Source organism: Mirounga angustirostris, unplaced genomic scaffold, assembly GCF_029215605.1.
Source record: "Mirounga angustirostris isolate CCGP_5_RB_7025 unplaced genomic scaffold, mMirAng1.0.hap1 SCAF_2, whole genome shotgun sequence".
Classification (NCBI taxonomy): Eukaryota; Metazoa; Chordata; class Mammalia; order Carnivora; family Phocidae; genus Mirounga; species Mirounga angustirostris.
In genome coordinates this window covers 148,517,218-148,538,916 of record NW_026991710.1, presented here as the reverse complement: position 1 = coordinate 148,538,916, position 21,699 = coordinate 148,517,218, and the positions used below count along the sequence as shown (strand labels likewise).

Below are 21,699 nucleotides of genomic sequence, written 5' to 3'. Positions count from 1 at the left end.
TGTGACTCTTCTTCTGTTTGAGTCTATTAAAATTAACTAATAGGAACTAACTTTTATTTGTTATTTAAAACCTAGATAATGACATTTATATGATTTTGTCTGATGTCATTGCTTTCTCTCCTATGAAAAAGAAGCACAATGATCTGTCTTACATTTCTCCTCCATTTCCCCTGGACTCCATTAGAAAGATTTTCCATTTTTCTTTAGATTTTCTTTGAACTATCCCTCCTGTATGCGAGATTTCCCATTGACATCTTCTGGCTAAAATAATTTAGGGTGTATGTGTGACTATTCTTAGCAGTTCATCTACATCATACACCCTGATGTATGGAAAATTGTTTTAGAAAGCTGAAATCCTTGCCACTTCAAACAAGGTCTGTAAATGAGCTGACTTCATTCCGTATTTCATACTCAAAACTGAATAGTATGATTCTTCATTATCCTCCAGAATGTTTAATTCTGACTACTTTCAGTAACGGTGTAAGAAGGAATTGGCTGACCAATGCACCAATGCAAGATGTTTATAATAGGGGAAACTGAATGGGATGGACAAATTGGGGGGGGTAGAGCCAAAATGGGAGCTGTCTATACTTTTGTTCACTCTTTCTGAAAAACTGAAAACTGCTCTAGTAAATAAAATCTATTAATAAAAAAAAGAAGGAATTGGCGGCAGTATATCAGCACGTCTCTTCACAACTGTCACTTCCCCCACATAAGCATGGACAGTGTGTGCTCTCTGTTCTTCCTAGGGAACAGGCAAGACTGGAATCTGCAGGTCAGATTTCAAACTGACATCAAAATCATCTTCACATTTCTGTCCCAATTCTCATTATGTCCTTTCCTCTTAATTATAACTAAGTCACACAGAGGCTTCCATTGAATAAATAGCCTACTTATAGGCACCTCATAAGAGGAGAATGTTTCTGGTCAATCTTATAATCTCTTTATATAGGACAACTTTAAAAGCCTTGGCATAGTTTTTACTTTAGTCTTGGACTCTAGTGACTAGATTAGGAATAACAATTATACTATGTATAAACAGCTTAAATTAGCATGAAAAAAAAGCAATGTGTGACATTTCTAAAGTCTATGCTGAAGGTCAGTGTTACAACAGAGAAGAGTGGTATAGAAATTTACAGAAGAAAACCCTGCAAAAGTTAGTGGGTAGAATGAAATGAAATGAAAGGACAGAACAAAAACTTCCATACTTAGTCTTACAACTTGCTCATTAAATAATCTTCTGCATTTACTTTGCTGCAACTAAAAAGAAGGTGTTAATTTATTACTTGCACAGTATATATATCCCCAAATGGATTTCACCTGTTCAACTTCTATGTGTTTTTTTCTCTTAACTGTAGAATACATATTCCCTGATTAAATAGGGAGAGTGACAACTGCCGACTGAACAAAAATTAATAGATTTTACATTTTGCTTAAGTGATTCTGAAAGCCCTATAAAAAAAGAAGAAATAGTATCACCATCGGTGCTATTTTCAAACAAGACAATGAGAACGCTCCATTTGACCTATAGAAGGCTGCCTTCTCTGTGATGGTCTAATTATTTTTTACTATCCAGAAAACAAATATCCATAACATTTTTTGTGTCTCTTAATTTTTACATTTTTTAATGTGAAAAGATGACATTTCAGTTGTTCATTTCACTGTGGCTAAAATACTTATTTGAATATTATTGTATTACTTCTCACTGAAAGAAAAGGTAGAAATCTAGATTGAACTCTGTTTTATAAATATTTATTGTTAAAATTTAAGGATTATTATTTTAAAAGTCTTCAAATGTCCTTTAAAAATGTAGTGTCCAGTTTGCTTTCTATTATATAATGCTCTAAGGATAGATTCATTTCCTGAAAAATAGTATAACCATGGTTCTGGATTTCACATTGTATACAAAGGCAAATTTGAACAAAATTAGTTAAACCAAGTTTTTTTCTAAATATCTTTATTATTCTGTATAGAAAACAAGGGTACCACCAATTTTGTTTTCGTAGTGATTTCTGTTATAGATACAAACTGCTACATAATGTTTCTGCCAACTGTCTGTGCCAATAGCCAGTACTTTCAGTAACAGTGGTTAGTGGGTTTTTTTTTTTAATTAAGAATGTATATTTTTTTTAAGTCAGTTTTAGGTTTGCAACAACAGTTGCTTCTTTTTCATTTGGTTTTGCATACCTAGTTTTCTAGAATTCACTTTGCTACCTGTATAATTTCTGGTCCTGAACATATGTATGGCAGATTTTGCTTTTGAACCACACTGTGGATAATAATGACTTGAATCAAAGAAATAAGGGGAGAGAAAATGTGGGTATTGATGTAATAGAAGAAATGAAACAAAATGGATGTATCTTAAAACATGAATTGTGTGAAAAGGGTCATTCTTACAATAATAAAAAAATAGATGACTAACACCTAATACATTTCTTCTTTTTATTTTTTAAGTTTAAATCAATTAATTAACATATAGTGTGGCATTAGTTTCAGAGGTAATTTAATGATTCCTAAGTTGTATATAACACCCAGTTCTCATTACATCACGTGCCCTCCTTAATGTCCATCACCCAACCCCCCACTCCCCTCCAGCAGCCCTCAGTTTGTTTCTTATAGTTAGGAGTCTCTTATAGTTTGTCTCTCTCTCTGATTTCTTCTTATTTTATTTTTCCCAACCTTCCCCTATGATCCTCTGTTTTGTTTCTTTAATTCCACATTTGAGTGAAATCATATGATAATTGTCTTTCTCCGAATGACTTACCTTGCTTAGCATAATACCCTCTAGGTCCATCCATGTCATTGCAGATGGTAAGATTCCATTTTTTTTTTTATGGCTGAGTAATATTCCATTGTATATATATACACCACATCTTATTTATCCAAAAGATTTTTTTCTCCATTCTAAATTCCTTCTTGGGTGCCTGGGTGGCTCAGTCATATAAGCATCTGCCTTCAGCTCAGGTCATGATCCCTGGGTCCTGGGATTGAGTCCCACATCGGGCTCCCTGCTCGGCGGGAAGCCTGCTTCTCCCTCTCCCACTCCCCCTGCTTGTGTTCCTGCTCTCACTATCTCTGTCTCTGTCAAATAAATAAATAAAATCTTAAAAAAAAATACAAATAAAAAAATAAATTACTTCTTAATATTGGTGTAAGCTATCCTTTCATGATTTCTTGAATTATTTGTTTCCCTCCTAAACAAATTACATCAAAACAGTTCACCACTCTAATTTGATTGTGTAAGTCTTGGGGCTATTGTTTGCATAAGTTTTTAGTAACATACTCTATGGAGTCTACCTTACAAAATTTCTTAATTTTTTTTAATTACTGCAAACATCTGTTCTATTAAAGAAAACTTAAAATGAGATGGGATGAATTTACATTAACATCACCTGGGTTGGGGCACCTGGGTGGCTCAGTTGGTTAAGCAACTGCCTTCGGCTCAGGTCATGATCCTGGAGTCCCAGGATCAAGTCCCGCATCGGGCTCCCTGCTCGGCAGGGAGTCTGCTTCTCCCTCTGACCCTCCTCCCTCTCATGCTCTCTCTCTCAAATAAATAAAAATAAAATCTTAAAAAAAAAAAAATCACCTGGGTTCTCCCTGCTGCTTGGCACTCCTTTTGTTTATTCCCAGTGGATTCCCAATGTAGCATATGTGGAATTTAAGAACGGGGAATAGGAATTTATTCCTAGTAGATTCCCACTGTTGATAGAAATCTTTACCACTTCACTGTGGGATCCAATTCAGCTCTTTTCCAACTCTTCCTAGATGGTTTATGCACCCTAAGAAGAAAATCAATATGTGCCCTCTTTTCTGCCTTTATCAGTTTCTTTTTTTTTTTTTTTTAAGATTTTATTTATTTATTTGACAGAGACAGCGAGAGCAGGAACACAAGCAGGGGAAGTGGGAGAGGGAGAAGCAGGCTTCCCGCTGAGCAGGGAGCCTGATGTGGGACTCGATCCCAGGACCCTGGGATCATGACCTGAGCCGAAGGCAGCCGCTTAACGACTGAGCCACCCAGGTGCCCAGCCTTTATCAGTTTCTTAATATACCTATCTCTGAACCAGCACTACTGTCCTGTCCTCCAGTCTCAGAAAGCATTACCAACTCCTTAAGTCTACGTTCATGATCCAAGATTTTTCCTTCCCTCTTTTGATCAGCTTCATTAGTTTCCATAATTCTATCTTCTATATCACTTAATTCGTTCCTCTGCTTCTTCCATCCTTGTGGTCATTGCATCCAGTTGGCTTCAAATCTCAGTTATTGCATTTTTCATTTTGGCCTGATTGGTTTTAAGCTCTTTTATCCCTGCAATAAGAGACTCCCTTGGTGTCTTCTATGCATTTCTCAAGCCCAGATAGTATCCTTATGATTGTTGCTTTAAAGTCTGGATCAGGCACACTACTTACCTGATTTGATTAGACCCCTGGCTGTGACCTTTTCTTGTTCTTTCTTTTGGGATGAATTTCTCCATCTTAGCATTTTGTCTAGGTCTCTGTCTTTGTGTTGGGAAGGCCAGTTATGTTTCCTGCTCCTGAGAGTAATGGCTTTATAAAGAAGAGGTCATATACTCTCCAGGGCTTGGTGCTTCAGGAAGTGTCTCTGGTGTATGCTGTGTGCACTCTGCCACTGTGTTTTGGCTGCTCTATCCCTCAGGGCAGTCCTCTGCAGGGTTTCTCCTTGCCTGCAGTGGAGAGTGTCTGTACCCTGGCCAGAGTGTGACGAGTTCTAATTCCACTTGTATTTTCAGTCTTTCCCCTGCTCCCCTCTGTCTACCTTGCTGCTCTCATTATCTCTTATTGTTCCTTTGTCAATCTTTTCCTCTCCCTGTTGATTTTCTTTCTTGCGTCTTCTGATGTGCATAGGTCAGAATTGTCTTCAAAAAACAGTTGTTTCTCTTTTTGACCTCTAATGTTCTTTAATATTTTTCCCTCCTTTGTACTAATAAATTTTTCAAGCGACTGGGCTATCAATTTCCTTACCTTGAGCTCATTCCTTAGCTTTCTTCCTAGACTTGAGTCCCCATCACTCTGTGGAAAGAGACCCCTTGAAAGGCACTACTTTCTTTTCTCCCAGTCACCAAATCCATTACCTTCTTTCCCATTTTCATCTCCTTGAGCTACCTAAAGGAAAAAGGAAACTAGCCATGTTCCATGCTAGACACTTTCATAACTTCACAGTAGCCACTTAAATAAGATTTTTACTGATTAAGAAACTAAGGTTTGGGAAGTTTGAGTAAATTATGTTCACAAAATCACACAGCCATGATTTGGTCCTTGTGAAAATTGTGCTCTTTCAACTATACTAGATAATTGCATTGTATACCCTTTTCTTTACAGTTCAAAGACTTTTAGCCTCTGGGACATTATTCTGTCCCTCCATTCTTCCATCTCTGCTTACTCCTTTGCCGATTCTTCTTATTCAGGATCCTTAGTCTGTACCTTCAACCCGCACTTGTTTTTTTATATCTTATTACATTGTCAGCTGCCTATTTTGCCTTTCTAGTTTTATCTATCATCACCTGAAGTTCAACATTTTGAAGTCCAAACTCATTACTGTTTTCTTTAAATCAGCACCCTCTATAACCTGTGAGTTTTCCCCCCTGTCAGTCATTTCCCTTTTCGTCTAAGCCAGAAACATCAGTTAACTTAATCTTTCACTTTTCGTTATTCCTTGGCATGATAGCCAGCATGGTAAAATGTGTTCTCGCTTCATATTTTCATATACATACGTAGCATATGTGAGGTTTTTCATATGTTTTTAGGATAGATTATTTCCTTTGCATTTCTGTTGCTTTAAGCCTGGACAACTGTAGTAGCCTACTGTCTAATTTCCCTTTTATTATTTCTCTTTATATTACTGTCAAATTTATATTGCAAGCCATTGCTTCATTATGTTAAAAAGCCTTCAGAGGCTTCCAATTACATATAAGGGAGAAGATAAACTCCTTACCGTTACATTCACTGCTATTCCTGTTACAGTCTAGTTCCAGACTTGGCTCTCAAACCCAAGATAGTTCCCCTATTTTCCTGAAAATTGCCTGATTTTTTATCTTATAATGCTTTTGCTTATATAATACAACATTGACTAAAATATTCATCTCCAGGGTTCCCCTCATTCTGAGCTATTTAAACCACTACGATTCTTTCAAAGTAGATATTCCAGAAAAACTTATCTAAATGTCCTGTCTCACAGTGATTTTTCCTTCCACTGAACTACTGAAATGCTTATTTTTCATACCTCTTCATTTAGGCCCTATTTAACTGCCTTGTGTCATTGATTGTCATATATGCGTATTCTACTTATTTGTGTCCCTGTCTCATCTCCCCAGATAAACTTTAGATTTTCTTAGAGCAAAAATGTTTTATACTTCTCAGTGTCTGTCACTAAATACCTTGCATATATCCCTTGCACTTAATACATTTTAAATGAAGATGTAGATAATTTTAATATATTTGTTTTGACTCAATGTTTCAGAAATGCTTTTAAAGCAGATACCGGGGCACGTGGGTGGCTCAGTCATTAAGCATCTGCCTTCAGGTCAGGTCATGATCCCAGGGTCCTGGTATCGAGTCCCGCATTGGGCTCCCTGCTCGACAGGGAGCCTGCTTCTCCCTCTCCCATTCCCCCTGCTTGTGTTCCCTCTCTTGCTGTGTCTCTCTCTGTCAAATAAATAAATAAAATCTTAAAAAAAAAAAAATAAAGCAGATACGTACCTACATACCTATCGATACATATATACACACATATGCACAGATATACATATATCTACTTTACAAACTAGTCTTTGGGTTTTCACCTTTATATTTAAATCTGAAGTTAAATGGATACTTCTTTTAAAAATCACATTACTGGGGCACGTATCCTGTTAGCAGCTAGAAAGACTAACCCATTTGTCTAGTTATAGAGTGGATTTTAAAATTTTAGATTTTTTTCCAAATTAATATTTATGATTATTTATAAGAATATCTCTTTCTGGGGCATGTGGGTGGCTCAGTTGGTTAAGCATCTGACTCTTGATCACAGCTCAGGTCATGATCTCAGGATTGTGAGGTCAAGCCCCTAGTATGCACTGAGCGTGGAGCTTGCTTGATTCTCTCTCTACCCCACCCATGCTCAGGCACATGCTCTCCCTCTCTCTCTCTCTCTCTTAAAAAAAATCACATTAGTAAGGAATTTAGGATTTGTAATATGAATATTATTTACTCTTATGAGAGAAATATGAATCTTAATATATATACCAAATCAATTTTCATGATACGAATTTCATTTATCCCAATATAACTTTCCTTTAAAACTATTTTTTTTTTAGTAAAATCCATTTTGGTCAATAGTCTTCTTCCAGATGACAAAAACTTCCCTTTATGCTATGGAGCCAATTCATTATAGGACTGACACCATCATGATTTATCTTCAAGTCATATGACAAAAATGTCTTAGAATTATTCCCATGTGAAAGAAAAGGAACTACACTATGGCGGTAACAATTCAGATAATTCTGCAAGTTGAACCGTGTAGAGTTTGCATAATGGAGTTAACATGTATATGGATTAAGCAATCAAAAAAACTTAAGTAGTAATAATTTGAGGATTAGGTTTATTTTGGAAATGTAAAAAAAAAAAAATTTGAATCAGGCAAATGACAAACCATTGGCCTTGAACAACTCAGCTGTAATTGCAAGTGTAGCCTCCCTTACATGGCACTAACCTCCCTCCCTATTACGGACACTCAGTAGCCATACTCCTACATCATCTCGAATAGGGATTCCTAACCTGCAGGCCTTAGATGGGCTTCAGGCACTTAATGTATATTTAAAAAATGTGTATGTGCATTATTCTGGGAAGAAGTTCTGTAGTTTTCATCAGCTTAAGATCTTCACTAAAACCACACACAATGTCTGTTCTTTTTCCTTATGATAAAGCTTTTCAGATGTCTTAAAGTCTTAATCTTCTTTCCTAAGTATCTTCTTTAGGCCTAATATCAGTACATCCTTCAAGTCTTCCTTATCTAACAGGGATTGACCCTTCAACAATCTAATCAAGTCCTGATTTCCTTTATGCAGATAAATTCTAGTTTGTCAATATGCCCCACAAAATCTGCCATCCAGAATCTGACACTTTTGTAGTGAATTATGTGGACAATAGCGAGCTACTGCCTTCCCTTTTTCTGGAAACTATGTTAGCATAGACTAATATTAATGTTCATGATTTCCTTTGTCTGTGAGACACTACATGCTTACTCTCACTCTGCTGAGAGCTCTAGTCCTGATTAGTAACATGCTATGTGGCCTGGGCATCTCTCTGTACCATTCTTCTAAAACTATATTAAAAATGAAAACTTACACCACTTATTAAACAAATGTAGAGTTATTCAACCAATCTCATACTATGTTTTCTTTGGTAGTTCATTGCTTACCTAACAAGATAGGAATTTGGACGATTGCCAGCTTGCTTATTGAAGAAAATTATAATCTGATTTCATGCCTTTTCCTATTTCACACCCCTCGACCCATCACTTTGACAGCCCTTCTGAAGTAATCTTCCTCTCCAGAGAAATCCCAGACATGAAAGCTAATGCCTCCTTTCCTCATAAAACCAACAGAGTTGGCTAATTTCAAGCTGTGTCCCTCGTTTTCAGGACTGGGTTTAAAGCTGTTTGTGTTCTTGCTTACTCTTCTGTATATGATTGATTATGGAGTCTTCAAAGTAGGAGAGAGATTAAATTCTTAAAACATGTATTCCTTAAAAAAGGAAATTATCAACAACCTATTTTAGGAATGCTTACATGAGGCAAGTACCAATGCTAATTTGTAACTAAGGAGCATCAAATGATATTAAAATGCATATGTCATATAATTAGAGAATTATGTACTATTTAATGGATCATTTAGTGTTTTTTTTACTATTTTGTATAATTTTAAAAATTGATTAGATTTAGTTTTACATCTCTTAAATATTGATTTACAAGTAGGTATAGATAAAGAACCTATTAAATAATATTTAGTTGACATTCCTTGGGGTTTGAATAGCTTAGATTTAAAATTAAGTGCTGCAAATGCTTCTGAAATATTGTTATTCTTTTAAATGGAGGAATTTTGGAAAAAATCAAACCTGACAATTTTTACTAAGTAGATGAATTAAAACATACAGTCAACTCTCGATTATTCAAACTAATGGAGGAAAGGATGGAACAAGGATTACTGTTTCTTTAGTTCCTGCCCCCTCAGTTGCTGAGAGCCTCATTCCAAACAAATTCTTTGGCTTTCTGTCTTGAACATGTTACATTTCCTAACCTTTTATCCAGGATGCAGTCTGAAATACAGCTTACAATTGAGTTGACAAGAACATTTCATATTATCACGTTCTGCTCTTCTCAGACACATTTTTTAATCCAGTGCTTTAGCACTGCTTTTGTACTATTAAGATTCACATGAGAAACTGATAACATTGTCATTAGGACATTATCCTCATGGCTCATAAAATTAGTTTTATGTTAAAAAAATCTTATCTTTGAATTATAATTTACAGATAATTATAACCTTTCAAAGGCATTACCTCATGGTACCAAATTGCTTTTTTAAATTTTTTAATACAAAAATTTTATGAGACTTTTTTATCTTGAAGAGTCTTTCATAAAAATTCTTCCAACTTTTTGAATTCTTAATGAGTGCAATATTTCTGAGTACTATATGTGTTTGTAAAAGGGAAGAAATGCTGAAGGAATTTATGTGTGAAAACAGTATGTTGCGTGTATATAATACATCATTTTCTCTACTAATTAACTGCACACAGTGTGCTATTATCCAGACATAAGTATTCATGGGAACGCATGTATCTGGATAACTACAAGTTGAAATAAACACACCTGCCTTTTATTTCAATAACTGCACATTCAAATCCACATAAGGTATTTATTTGAATGTGACCTCCATATACATGAGAAAACGTTGGTTTCAGTGTTCAATTTTTTTGTTGATGTTTTGTTGTTGTTGATTTAAATCTAAAATAGGTACAAACTGTGGATAATGCTTCTCTGGAAAACTTTGCATGCAGGGAGAAGGAAATTCAAAGATAAATCCTATGAAAAAACACTGAAATTGTTTTGTCTTATTATATTTTGCCTCACTATATATTGAAGCTAAATTCTTATTGAATGTAGTGATGCTTAAAGCCAAAGTATGTACAGACCATAAACCCACCTGGAACTGTGCCTACTTTACCTTAAGTTAAATAATTTAATTATTTTTCTTTACAGAATAAACTTGTTGATCTTTGATTTGGAGAATCTCTTTTTCCTCAAAAAGCTTTTTCCTTGAATAGTGTATTAGAATATGTCTAAGAGATCAAGTTTTCTATTAGGCAATGGAAGTGTTTGGTACAAGGCTTATTTTAAAGTCTACATAGTAGTTTCCCCTCCCCCTGCCAACCACCAGCACCATATAAGCCGTATTTCTATATAGTTAGTTTTAACTGACATGAGCCAGAAAATTGAATTAGGATTTCCTTAAGAGTCTTAACTTTGAATTTCCTACTTTTCATTGCATGTAAACTATCAACCACAAGTAATAGTTTCAGCTCAAGTTCTAGCTTGTATTTTGCATGTTAAAGCTATAAAAAGTCTATTAATGCTGGACAGAATTTATGGCTATTGTTCCGCTATTGCCTAATTGTTAAAATTTATAAATAAAGACTGACTTTATTTATGTAGACTTGTCTTTCTGCCTTAGGGAGTGAACTACTTTATGTCCAAGGGTATCCTAGATGATTCACCAAAGGAAATAGCAAAGTTTATCTTCTGTACAAGAACACTAAATTGGAAAAAACTGAGAATCTATCTTGATGAAAGGTAAAAAAAAAATTTAAGTTTTCATCAGAAATGAGTTAAGTAATGCTTTTAATGAGTTAAGCTTTACTTTTAAAACTATACCACATAGCAGTCACCTAGTTGAGAAATTTTTCTCACAGCTATTTATAACTACCATTGTAGCCTGAAAGCAGACAAACAGTATGTAAACAAATGAGTATGGCTGTGTTCTAATAAAATTTTATTTACAAAAATAGGGAGTGGGCCATATTTGGCACACTAGCTATAATTTGCCTATCCCTACCATAAACAATTGATAGAAATTAAAGATATGATCATATAATCATGGTTGAGTTCAGCAAGAATTGAAGCATAGTATTACAAAGGATGACTATTGATTAGAGTGCCATTGATAAAAAATATGTATACACATACACATATACTTACACAAATATTTATATAATTGTAAATAATCCAAATGTACATAAGTAGAATTGTTACCTCCATAAGATGGAATACTGTTGAGTCATTAAAAAGAATGATTTAGATCTGTGAGTAAAGACATAGAAAGCTGTTTACAGTATACCATATGAAATAAGAAAAGCAAATACTAGGAAAAACATATACTATATGTTGACACTTTTTAAAGTCTACATAAATAGTTGTTACCTCTGGTGGTGTGGATTGCTGTGGAAAGTGAAAACTCTTATTTTCAGAGTTAAAAACATAAAGAATTCTGTTGCTATTTGAATTTAGCCAAAAAAACACTTGAAAAGAAGCTGACACTTTTAATATTGCAAAATTTATTTTTTCTTCATTTTATAATTAGAATTACTAGTTTCACCTTGCTTTGTTATAACCTATGCACAAAAAATTTAAGAATTATTTAATGTCTTAAATAATCAGAGTTGGATTTTTTAATTTTAAGGATTATGTATACTTTGTAGGATTAGCTGATCTGAGAATCAATAAAGTATTTTCATCCAAAACATAATTTGAGTCCTTATCATTTTTTTAGTAGAGAAATGTTAACTAAAGCTGTGTCTTTTTCTTTTTCCACTAGGAGGGATGTCTTGGATGACCTTGTAACGTTGCATAATTTTAGAAATCAGTTTTTGCCCAATGCACTGAGAGAATTTTTTCGTCATATCCATGCCCCTGAAGAGCGTGGGGAGTATCTTGAAACTCTCATAACAAAGTTCTCACATAGATTCTGTGCTTGTAACCCCGATTTAATGCGAGAACTTGGCCTTAGTCCTGGTAAGAATATATATAGTGAATTCCTTCCAGCCCCGTTCCCACCTCCAGGTAAAAATAGTAGTATATGAGACATTTTTTTCTCACCACGGGGAAACGTGCTTTCAGTAATTACAAATACTTCTCTTACTACTTACAGCAATGACTAATTCTATAGAATACAACATTTATGTGAGCTTAGAATAGTTTATCATAGCTGTCATTTATATGTAGTAAACACCGTTTTAGGAAGAAAGTTAGACTTAGCTATAAATTTATTAAAAGTATTCTTGATTGAGAATTGGATATTACTAATTTAACTAAAAACTTGAGAAATTATTTTTAAAGCTTTTCATAGTCCACATATTACATAGGTAACACCTAGAATTTTTCTACTAAAAAATTTATTTTTAATACAACTAATTTTTATAATTTGTGTGTATGAGTATATAGCTATGTACATGCAATATAACCTGAGTATTCTACGTATTTTTTCATTTGACAGAACTTTACTTACCTCTTCATCTCAAAAATTGTATTGTATTGATTTAGTGGTGGTTACAAAACATTTACCCATCATATGAAATTTGTTGAAAATGCTTTTATAAAACATAATATTTGACTTTGCTTTATTAAGCCTGCAGGATTCTGAAATAAAAACCCCATAGTAGTAGCAAGTAGTTGTAGCATATAATAATAAGTATCTTGAGGTTTGTTACTATTTTGATAGTAAACATCAGATATTGCTTTGGGCAAAAATAAAGACATTTTGTTGTTGTTGTTGCATGCTGCTCAGGTTTAGCAATCTTTTCCCTAAAAATTTACTTCTGAAATTAATACGTAAATTCCATGGACCTTAAAAATACATATGTCAAACGAGAATATTAATGTAATAATCTTATAAGTTGTTTACATTTTATTTTCAAGGACTGTTAACATATGTCTTTGTCATTAAATATTTTCCAATTAGATTTTTATAAAAAACATTCTATGTAAATATATATGTGGGTTTTGGGGTTTTGTTTTTTTTTTTGAATGGGAAGATAAATATACTAATGGTACAGGTGTATTTTATGGATAGTTGAGTGGGAGTATCACATTTGAAAGCAAAGATGAAAATAAAGCCAATTCTGAAATTTTTATATTTAGAATGAGCTTTCACTATAAATTCCTAAATTACTCTAAAATGCTTTATGAGTTGAAGGAAATACTCACGAACTGGTGGTCAGTTAGGATGATCAACCATCCCTATTTGTCCAGGACTGAAGAGTTTCGCACGACACGGGATTTTCAGTGCTAAAACTGGAAGAGGCCCAGGCAAACTGGGATGAGTTGGCCATTCTCTGTTTAGTTATGATCGAATCTCAATTTCTTTAAATTATGAAAATTTTTGCATTAGATAATGCCTTTGGGACCGCATTTTTCAAACCACCTACTAATTTGAGGTGTTTCTTTTTAATTCCAGATGCTGTCTATGTCCTGTGCTACTCTTTGATTCTACTTTCCATTGACCTCACTAGCCCTCATGTGAAGAATAAAATGTCAAAAAGAGAATTTATTCGAAATACCCGTCGTGCTGCTCAAAACATTAGTGAAGATTTTGTAGGGCACCTTTATGACAACATCTACCTTATTGGCCATGTGGCTGCATAAAAGCACAATTGCTAGGACTTCAACTATTAACTTCAAACTAAAGTTACCCAAGGACTTACTTAGCAGATATGGGGGTTACATTAGTGCTGGTCATTCTAGCCTCTGTATACAATCAAGCTCGAGTGTATACCATTTTTTTCTTTTACTATTTTCTTTTTTAGTGATTTCCTTGGGGAACTAAATAATTTTGCAGAACTTTTCTTAATTTTGCTTATCATGTTTTGCACAAAGCAGAGCCATTGTCTGACACAGCTGTTTAAGAATGTTAAACTGACATTATACTCTAAAGGTGGTATATGTGTGCATTAGATTTGCTTGAAAAACTACTCATTTTCATTCTTTTTTAAAATACCATTTAATGTGTACATATTTAACTAAAGAGATTTATAATCATAATTATTTTATTGTAAAGATTTTAACTAAAGCCTTTCCTTTTTCTCTCAAACTGAGTTCTGAAATTTATTTGATTCTGATCTGAGCTTATGACTGTCTTCATAGAAGTTGGATCTGACTTGGATAAAAACCAATACCAGTTTCTCTTTCCTTTGAACTTTGAAAAGAATATTAATTTATTACTAGTAATAAGCAAAACAGGCACTTATTTTTATAATATAAATTCATCACTTGACTTTCCATTTTTAAAAGTTCTGGGTTAGTCATTTCTCAATAAGTCCTTTAAAGTATTTGAGATAGCAAAATATGTTAAAATCTAGGATTCCCATACCTAGGAACAGAATGTTATTAAAACTTGTATCTCTTGTAATTAGTCAAAATTTACCATTCTCTTAACTTGAAAATTTCTGTTTAGAATCAGTTGAGAAAGGAGTATTGTGAATGAACAAATTTTCTTTCTTCTTTCATTCAAAAATATTTACCAAGGACCTTCAGTGTACTAGACACGGTGCTAGGTAATAGCGATACCTAGACATGGGCCCTGCCTTCATAGATGTTACATGATTGGTAACAAAAGGAAAAATACTGCTTCTTGGAGAGCAAATGTAGAAAGCATAGCTTAATTAACAATTATTTAATTATGAAACACTTAGCACTGAAATGATAAAGAACAGTACATTTATATGGTAAGTCAGAAGTTTCTTGGGAATCCTGCTAAGCGAAAAGCATCAGCTTTTAAATGAGACACTATGTGATGAGTAGAGCTGCTAGTTTAGGGGGTGGAACTTGGAGGATTAGAAACTTTTTACTGGAAGTGCACAGTCCCAGTTTCTTTCCAGATCTGGTCCTAAGTAAATAGTGGTTGGTAATATTATAACTGCAAGTGATATCCTATAGAATTTTCAATGACAAGACATAAGATAATCAGACAATTTCAGAAGTCAAAGGGACTTTTAGACTGGAAGTAAACAAGTTCTCAGATCTTGAGGAAAACACCTAAATTTTCACATGTGCATAATTTTGAATTCCATGACAAAATGCTTCTTTGTAATTTTTAACTTTAATTTATTGGAAAGTTTCAGAAGACCAACAGTAATGATAACATTTTATCGTTTCTATTTTCCCATGAATGGCAGGCATCTTGCCCTCTCTATCTCCTTTACTTTTTCTTTTTTTTTCTATCCCTATTTCTCCCTTACCATTGGGTTCTTTCTACCCCTGTTTTAACTTTACTCTTTTCTTTCCTTCTTTTTTTTATTTTATTTTATTTTTTATTATTATGTTATGTTAATTACCATACATTACATCATTAGTTTTGATGTAGTGTTCCATGATTCATTGTTTGCATATAAGACCCAGTGCTCCATGCAGTACGTGCCCTCTTTAATACCCATCACCAGGCTAACCCATCCCCCACCCCCCTGCCCTCTAGAACCCTCAGTTTGTTTTTCAGAGACCATAGTCTCTCATGGTTCATCTCCCCCTCCGATTTCCTTCCCTTTCATTCTTCCCCTCCTGCTATCTTCTTCTTTTTTTTTTAAATATATAATGTATTATTTGTTTCAGAGGTACAGGTCTGTGATTCAACAGTCTTACACAATTCACAGCGCTCCATTTCAGTTTTTCCCCTTTTTCCTGTTTTATTTTTTCCACCCTGACCTGATTATAAATGTAGATTGGCAGAATTCTTTTTTTAACATTTTCTTATGAAAATTTTCAAACATATAAAAATTAAAATATTTTACAGAGAATACGTATATAACCACTATGTAGATTCTACAATTAAAATATTACTGCATTCACTTTAGCTCATATTTATCCATCCCTCTGTCCATCAGTCAACCTATCTTATTGTTTTAAGACAGGTAATACAGGTTTCGGACCTCAGAATACTCTTTCTTCCTATAGAATTCAACTTGTGTATTGTTAGCTAGAGATCCACTTTTTAAAATTTTTTTTTCTGTATAGGTAAAATTTGCATTCAGTGAAATACATAAATGTGAAGTATACTAATCAATGAATCTTAATAAATACATACACTTGAATAAACCAAGCCCATATCAAGGTATATGACTTGATACAACCTATTTACAGTTAATATTTGTACCAGTTCACATAAAATATAGAAGCCTTGTAGCCATACAGGAGTGTTTACCCACTTCCTCCGTTTGTTATTTTATAGTTGTCATATGAGTTACAGATAGCACACATTACAAACTCCACACGGTAATAATTTGCTTTGAGTAGTTGTATAGACTTTAAACAAGGGGGAAAAAACCCTCGTTTATATTGACCCACATTATCACTTCTAATGCTTTTATTCCTTTCTGAAAATCCAAGTTTCCTTGTAGTATCATTCATGTCAGCCTGAAAAATATTAACATCTATGACACTTAGGTCTGCTAGCAATTAATTATCCTAGTTTCCTTTTACATGAAAATGTCTTTATTTTGTTTTCCTTTTTGAAGAGTACTTTTGCTGCATATATAATTCTGCATTGACAGTTTCTTCCCCCCTTTCACACTTTAAAGATACTCCTCCACTGTTTTCTGGCCTCCATTGTTTCCAGTAAGAAGTTGGTATATTCAAATTGTTTTCTCCCTGTGTGTATAAAATTCCATTTTCCTCTGACAGTTTTCTTTTGTCAAATATTTTTCAGTCTCTTTTACACATGTGCTAAAACTTTTGATATCATCTTACAGATCTTTTTTTTTTTAATCTTTTTTTCCTCTTTTCTTCAGTTGGATTATTTCTCTTGATCTCTGTTCTAGGACATTACTCTTCTGTAATTGTTCTTCTTTTAAGCTCATTCAATGAAATTTTTTAATTACTATACTAGAAATTCCTTCACTTTTATAATTTATATTTCTGTGCTGCTGAGATTTCCTATCTTCATTTACTGTAAGCACATTTTTCCTTACAACCTTGAACATAGTTAAATAGCTGCTTTAAGTCTTTATCTGCTCATTTCATCTTCTTTGATTGTCTCTTCTTTTGAGAATAGATTATATTTTCCTGTTTCTTCATATGTTAGTAATTTAGACTTCATCCTAGACACAGCAAGTAAAATATGTAGAAACCCTGTATTATGATAGTTTCTCCAAAGACTTTTTTTTTTCTTTTTAAAGCTGGAAGTTAACTGGCAGAACTCAGTTGCAATCTCTTACTGCCCTGAAGTAGCTCAAATGTCAGTTCACTTCTTTAACCTGGAATCTTTTCTGTGTGTACATACCTCAGAGAGAAGCCAGAGTTTGGGGCACAGTTCATACACAGAAATTAGGGTGCTCACTCTTCTTTTCTTGCCATTATTTCTTTCTTCATTTTCTTGCAGCTACTATTGCCCCCAAACTCTGCTCCATGGTTCTTCAAGTCAGTAAAACTAAAGGCTCCAGTGATGCAGACTGGGGGCTGCCCTCAGGCAAAAACTATAAAATGGGAAATTCATCCAACTCTAGCTTTTTCTTCCAAGTATTCTCTTCAGTGTCAGCCTGAAAAATATTATTGGGTCAGCCTTTATTGGGTTGCTTTCCATTTCTGTACTTTGTCCAGTATTTGTGGTTTTATCTGTTCAAGGATTGGTATGAAAGAGCTACTGGGCCATCATCTGAAGTAGAACCCTCTTTAATTGGGCAGTATTCTTTTTACCTCTTTCTAAGCTTACTGAATAGGGATTTATTCCTGGCATTTTAAAAACTAGGTGTGTATAAATTTAAATGTTTATTTTTTAAAACCCCATCATCATAAACATTTACTGAATGCTTAACTCAATTAGAAATTCAGTGTTTTCCAGTGGAGGTCCCACTGGCTTTTGGGGAAGGATGTTCATTGTGCGAGACCGCTCCCTACAGTAGAGGACATCAGCATGCCTGGATTTTGCTTGCTAGATGCCAGTAGCATCCCTCAGTTATTGTATAAATAATGTCCCCACATGTTTCCAAATGCCTGAAGTTCGGAACTAGTGGACCTTCTTTCTGATAAAACAAATTTATCTTTCTAAAACACAAGCTCCTTTTGACACATCTGTTTAAAGTCCTCAATAGCTCCCTTTCTACAAAATTAAGCCTCCTTAGCATGGCATTTAAGGCTGTACAATCTGGGGGCACCTGGGTGGCTTGGTTGATCATCTGACTCTTGATTTCGGCTCAGGTCATGATCTCAGAGTCCTGGAATTAAGCCCCGAGTCAGGCTGCATGCTCAGCAGGGAGTCTGCTTCCCCTCTCCCTCTGCCCCTCCCCACCCGTGCACACACACTCTCTCTCTCTGAAATAAATAAATTTTTAAAAACAAACAAAAAAGGTTATACAATCTGGCCTCAGCTTATCTTCCTTTAAAGCCTCATCTCCAGCGTTCCTCAAATGTGATCTGATCTGTCTTTGACTTGTACAAGCTGGTCTTCCTGTGATATCCTGCTCTCCTTTCTCAATCTAAAGTTCCCCTGCTCATCATCTAAGATCCACCTCAAATATAGCTTATTTAGCAAAGCTTTCAAAGACTGCCTTTCTATTATAAGGCCTGAACTAGGTAAGTGGCAGAGGACTTAGAGAGGAGGAACGAATGAAAAACAAAAACTGAAAATGGATGGGATTTAATGATTTTGAAGTAAGGTGTTTGTTTGATGTAAAGATCTGGTTGTCCTACTATCAAAGGTAGCTACTAAGAGAAGCAACCAGTGGAGTGATATGGAACAAATAAGATCCCAATTTTCGGATATTTTTAATTTGAAAGTATCAATAGAACATTGGTTGCAGCTAGAGAATAAGGCTAGAAAAAATCAGCGCTGGATATGTAACTTTGGGGGTCTTATTAGTATTTAAAAGGTGTTTTGTTAGGTGAAGCACTGGAGAAAGCTGCTCTAGGAGGTTTGTTAAGTAAAAAGAAATGTTTGGGGAACACAGCATTTTAGGTTTTGGTAGAGAAAAAGAGAGTTTGTGAAGACTATAGAAGGACCAGAGAAGAATGGTGTCCTGAGAGCTAGCAGTGGAGTTTCGAGAAGGACGCTGGCTGAGCTTGCATTTGGTGCAGCTCAACAAGTAGTTTTTTTCCCATCTACACTCAAGCTTCTTTGAGACTACCTTTTCCACTTAAGGCTGAGTTCTTTAGTTACAGTAGTGCTGATGGCTTTTATATTGTCTGACCAAATATTCTCTTACCCAGTGCGTAATCTGAGCTCTACTGAAACCCACAAGGGCACTTACGGTCCATCGCAACTCAGGCCTGTCTACACCTCCCATCCCCATGAAGGACGAAGGGCTGTGCTATTTCAAGGCTAGAACATAACCATACCAACTGGGTACTTCTAGTGCATTTTTCCTATACACAATTACCAGTTATGTTTTCTAATATACAGGTTTGTTTAGTTTCCTTTTTAAGAAAAGAAGGCAAAGAAAAAAAGTGCTCAAAAACTTTGAGTTCTCCAGATTTATCATCAGCAGGATTTTCCCTAAGTACATTTGTTAAAACTAATACTCCATAATCTCAATGAACTCTGTATTTTCATCCTTCCATTAATTTTTCTTTTTTTCTTTTTTTGGAAAGCTTGTAACCTCTGCCTCACATTTACCTGTTGAAATGTTACTTGTCCTTCAAAGTCCTTTTAGATTCTTTCCTCTCCAGGGTAACTGTTCCAATTCTTTCAGGTAGAAATTTTATTCTTATATCTCCCTCAGTACCTAACATAGACCTTGGCCAACTGAATTATTTTAGATCTGGTTTAGTTTGTACATAAGCACATAGGAAGATGGCTTTACTGTGTCCATTTTTTAAAAATATATTTGGAGCTTTCAGTTGTACACAATTTATAAATTGGAACATATTAGATTTAACTTCTTAAAAATATTCAAAAGCAAATTCAATGTGTGTATTATTCTTGATATAAATTTGTCTCTAGAGGACTTCTGATTTTAAATATTTGGATGAATCAGTACTTTAAGACTTTTTTTTTTTAATTTCAAGAGTTTAAGTTGATCTTAAATTGATCTTTTACTTACATTTTTTACAATATGATTAATATGGTGCTTGATGAGAGTAAGCTTATTCAGAACTCTTAACATTTAAGATAACAACTTGTTTATTGTAATTTGAGTCTGTTTTCCTGTGTTTAAAATGAACTTCTTAAATATCATACTGCTAACTGCCTAGTTTCTTTTTAAGCATTCATAACTGAATATGTCCACTGTGAGAAGCCAACCTAAGGAAATAATCCAAAATAGGCAAAAGGCAGTACTTACATCATTAGTTTTGCAATTGTTTTTAATTCAAGGTATTAAAAAAAAAAAAGGGGTATAACCGGAATGCCCAAAACTTGGGGCTGTACAAACAAATAACTAGCAGATATTTGAGTACAAACTATGTACCAGACCCTATGCGAGGCACTGGTCAAGTAGACCAAAAGACATCCTTATCATGTATTACCGCGAGGCTATGATGTTTATAAATAATATGGGAAAGCAGTTACAAATCATGATGAAAGCCAAAGGGATATGAAATTATGCATATATGTATATATGTGTATGTGTGCACATACACACACGTTACAATTACTATGTAAAACACTGCAAAAACCTGATCGGAAAACAGACACTAGAGTAAAATATACCAAGATACGGGATAATGATCTTATTTCCTCTTTCAAATATTATTAAGGATCATATATTTTAGATAGAACCAAGTAAATTCCCCGAACTATTCAGAAAATAAAGATAAATGGTGTCCCTAAATTAACCAGTATAGTTTCCCCTCAGAATGTTTCCGTGTATTTTTATTCAAAATTTGTTTTATTTTTAAAAGACACTTGGTTGATCTGTTAAATCATTTCTGGACAAATGTTTTGTTTTCAAGCCTCCAAAAGTGGATTGTTTTATATTATTTTTGTCTCATCAAATTAAAGACAAACAAGAGAAAGATACCAAGTCTTTACTGAGGAAATTTTCATTTGTTAAAAAAAAAAAAAAAAATGTCTTTCTTCTTGGCGTGGTTGGACAGGAAGGTTGGATTTAATTTAAAATGATTAATGAGATTTTGTCAGGCTCCTTGACTTCACCGCTACTGCAGTTTGTCAGTGCAAAAACCCAGGGAGCCCGGACGCCACTCTGTCGCCCAAAACCACTCTCCGGGGAGAAAATTAACTGGCAGAAGTAGTGCCAGGTACATGTCAATGGCATTGTCTCCTGGGTATTGACAGTTTAAAGGTCTGAATCAGAAATATGTAAGTTTCGGGGACACACATACCTAAGATAATGTTTTCACTCTCTTTGCAAGTCGCTAATCACTTTTTAAATATTTCAGTGGCAAAAAAAATATATATATATACTTAAGTTGTTGATGCTTTCCAAAGGAAACTATGTAAAGCCAAAATCTTTACTAATGTCTCTCCTCCCTAATTTATTTTAAAAGTTAAAATAAACGAGGATTCAAGGACCTCAGGTTACTTTCTGCTTTCTTTTTTTTGTTTTGTTTTTTTTTAAGAATTAAGGTGAAGCATTCTTAGAAAGTGAAATCATTTTTCACTTTTGAGAACACGTCTTAGCCATCAGCATGACCCAGTTTTATTATCAAGTTTTTAAATTAAGCTGAAAGGTGATCTGACTTAACACACCCTTTTGTGCTTATTTGTGC

At 34.3% G+C, this 21,699-nt stretch overlaps 1 protein-coding gene across 2 annotated transcripts in view; it reads left to right on the top strand.

Annotated features, from left to right (window-relative positions):
* The window catches only part of FBXO8 (F-box protein 8), a 53,509-nt gene extending 33,287 nt beyond the window's left edge, over positions 1-20,222 (top strand). Inside the window, exons 4-6 of one of the 2 annotated variants that reach the window (XM_045880130.3) lie at positions 10,727-10,845; positions 11,867-12,063; positions 13,505-20,222. In XM_045880130.3, coding sequence (XP_045736086.1) covers positions 10,727-10,845; positions 11,867-12,063; positions 13,505-13,692 — 504 coding nt within the window. In that variant the 3' untranslated portion in view covers positions 13,693-20,222. Of the gene's footprint in view, positions 1-10,726; positions 10,846-11,866; positions 12,112-13,504 lie in introns of both variants that reach the window. The other variant, XM_045880129.3, reaches the window with a different exon arrangement.
* Positions 20,223-21,699: the final 1,477 nt, after the last annotated feature.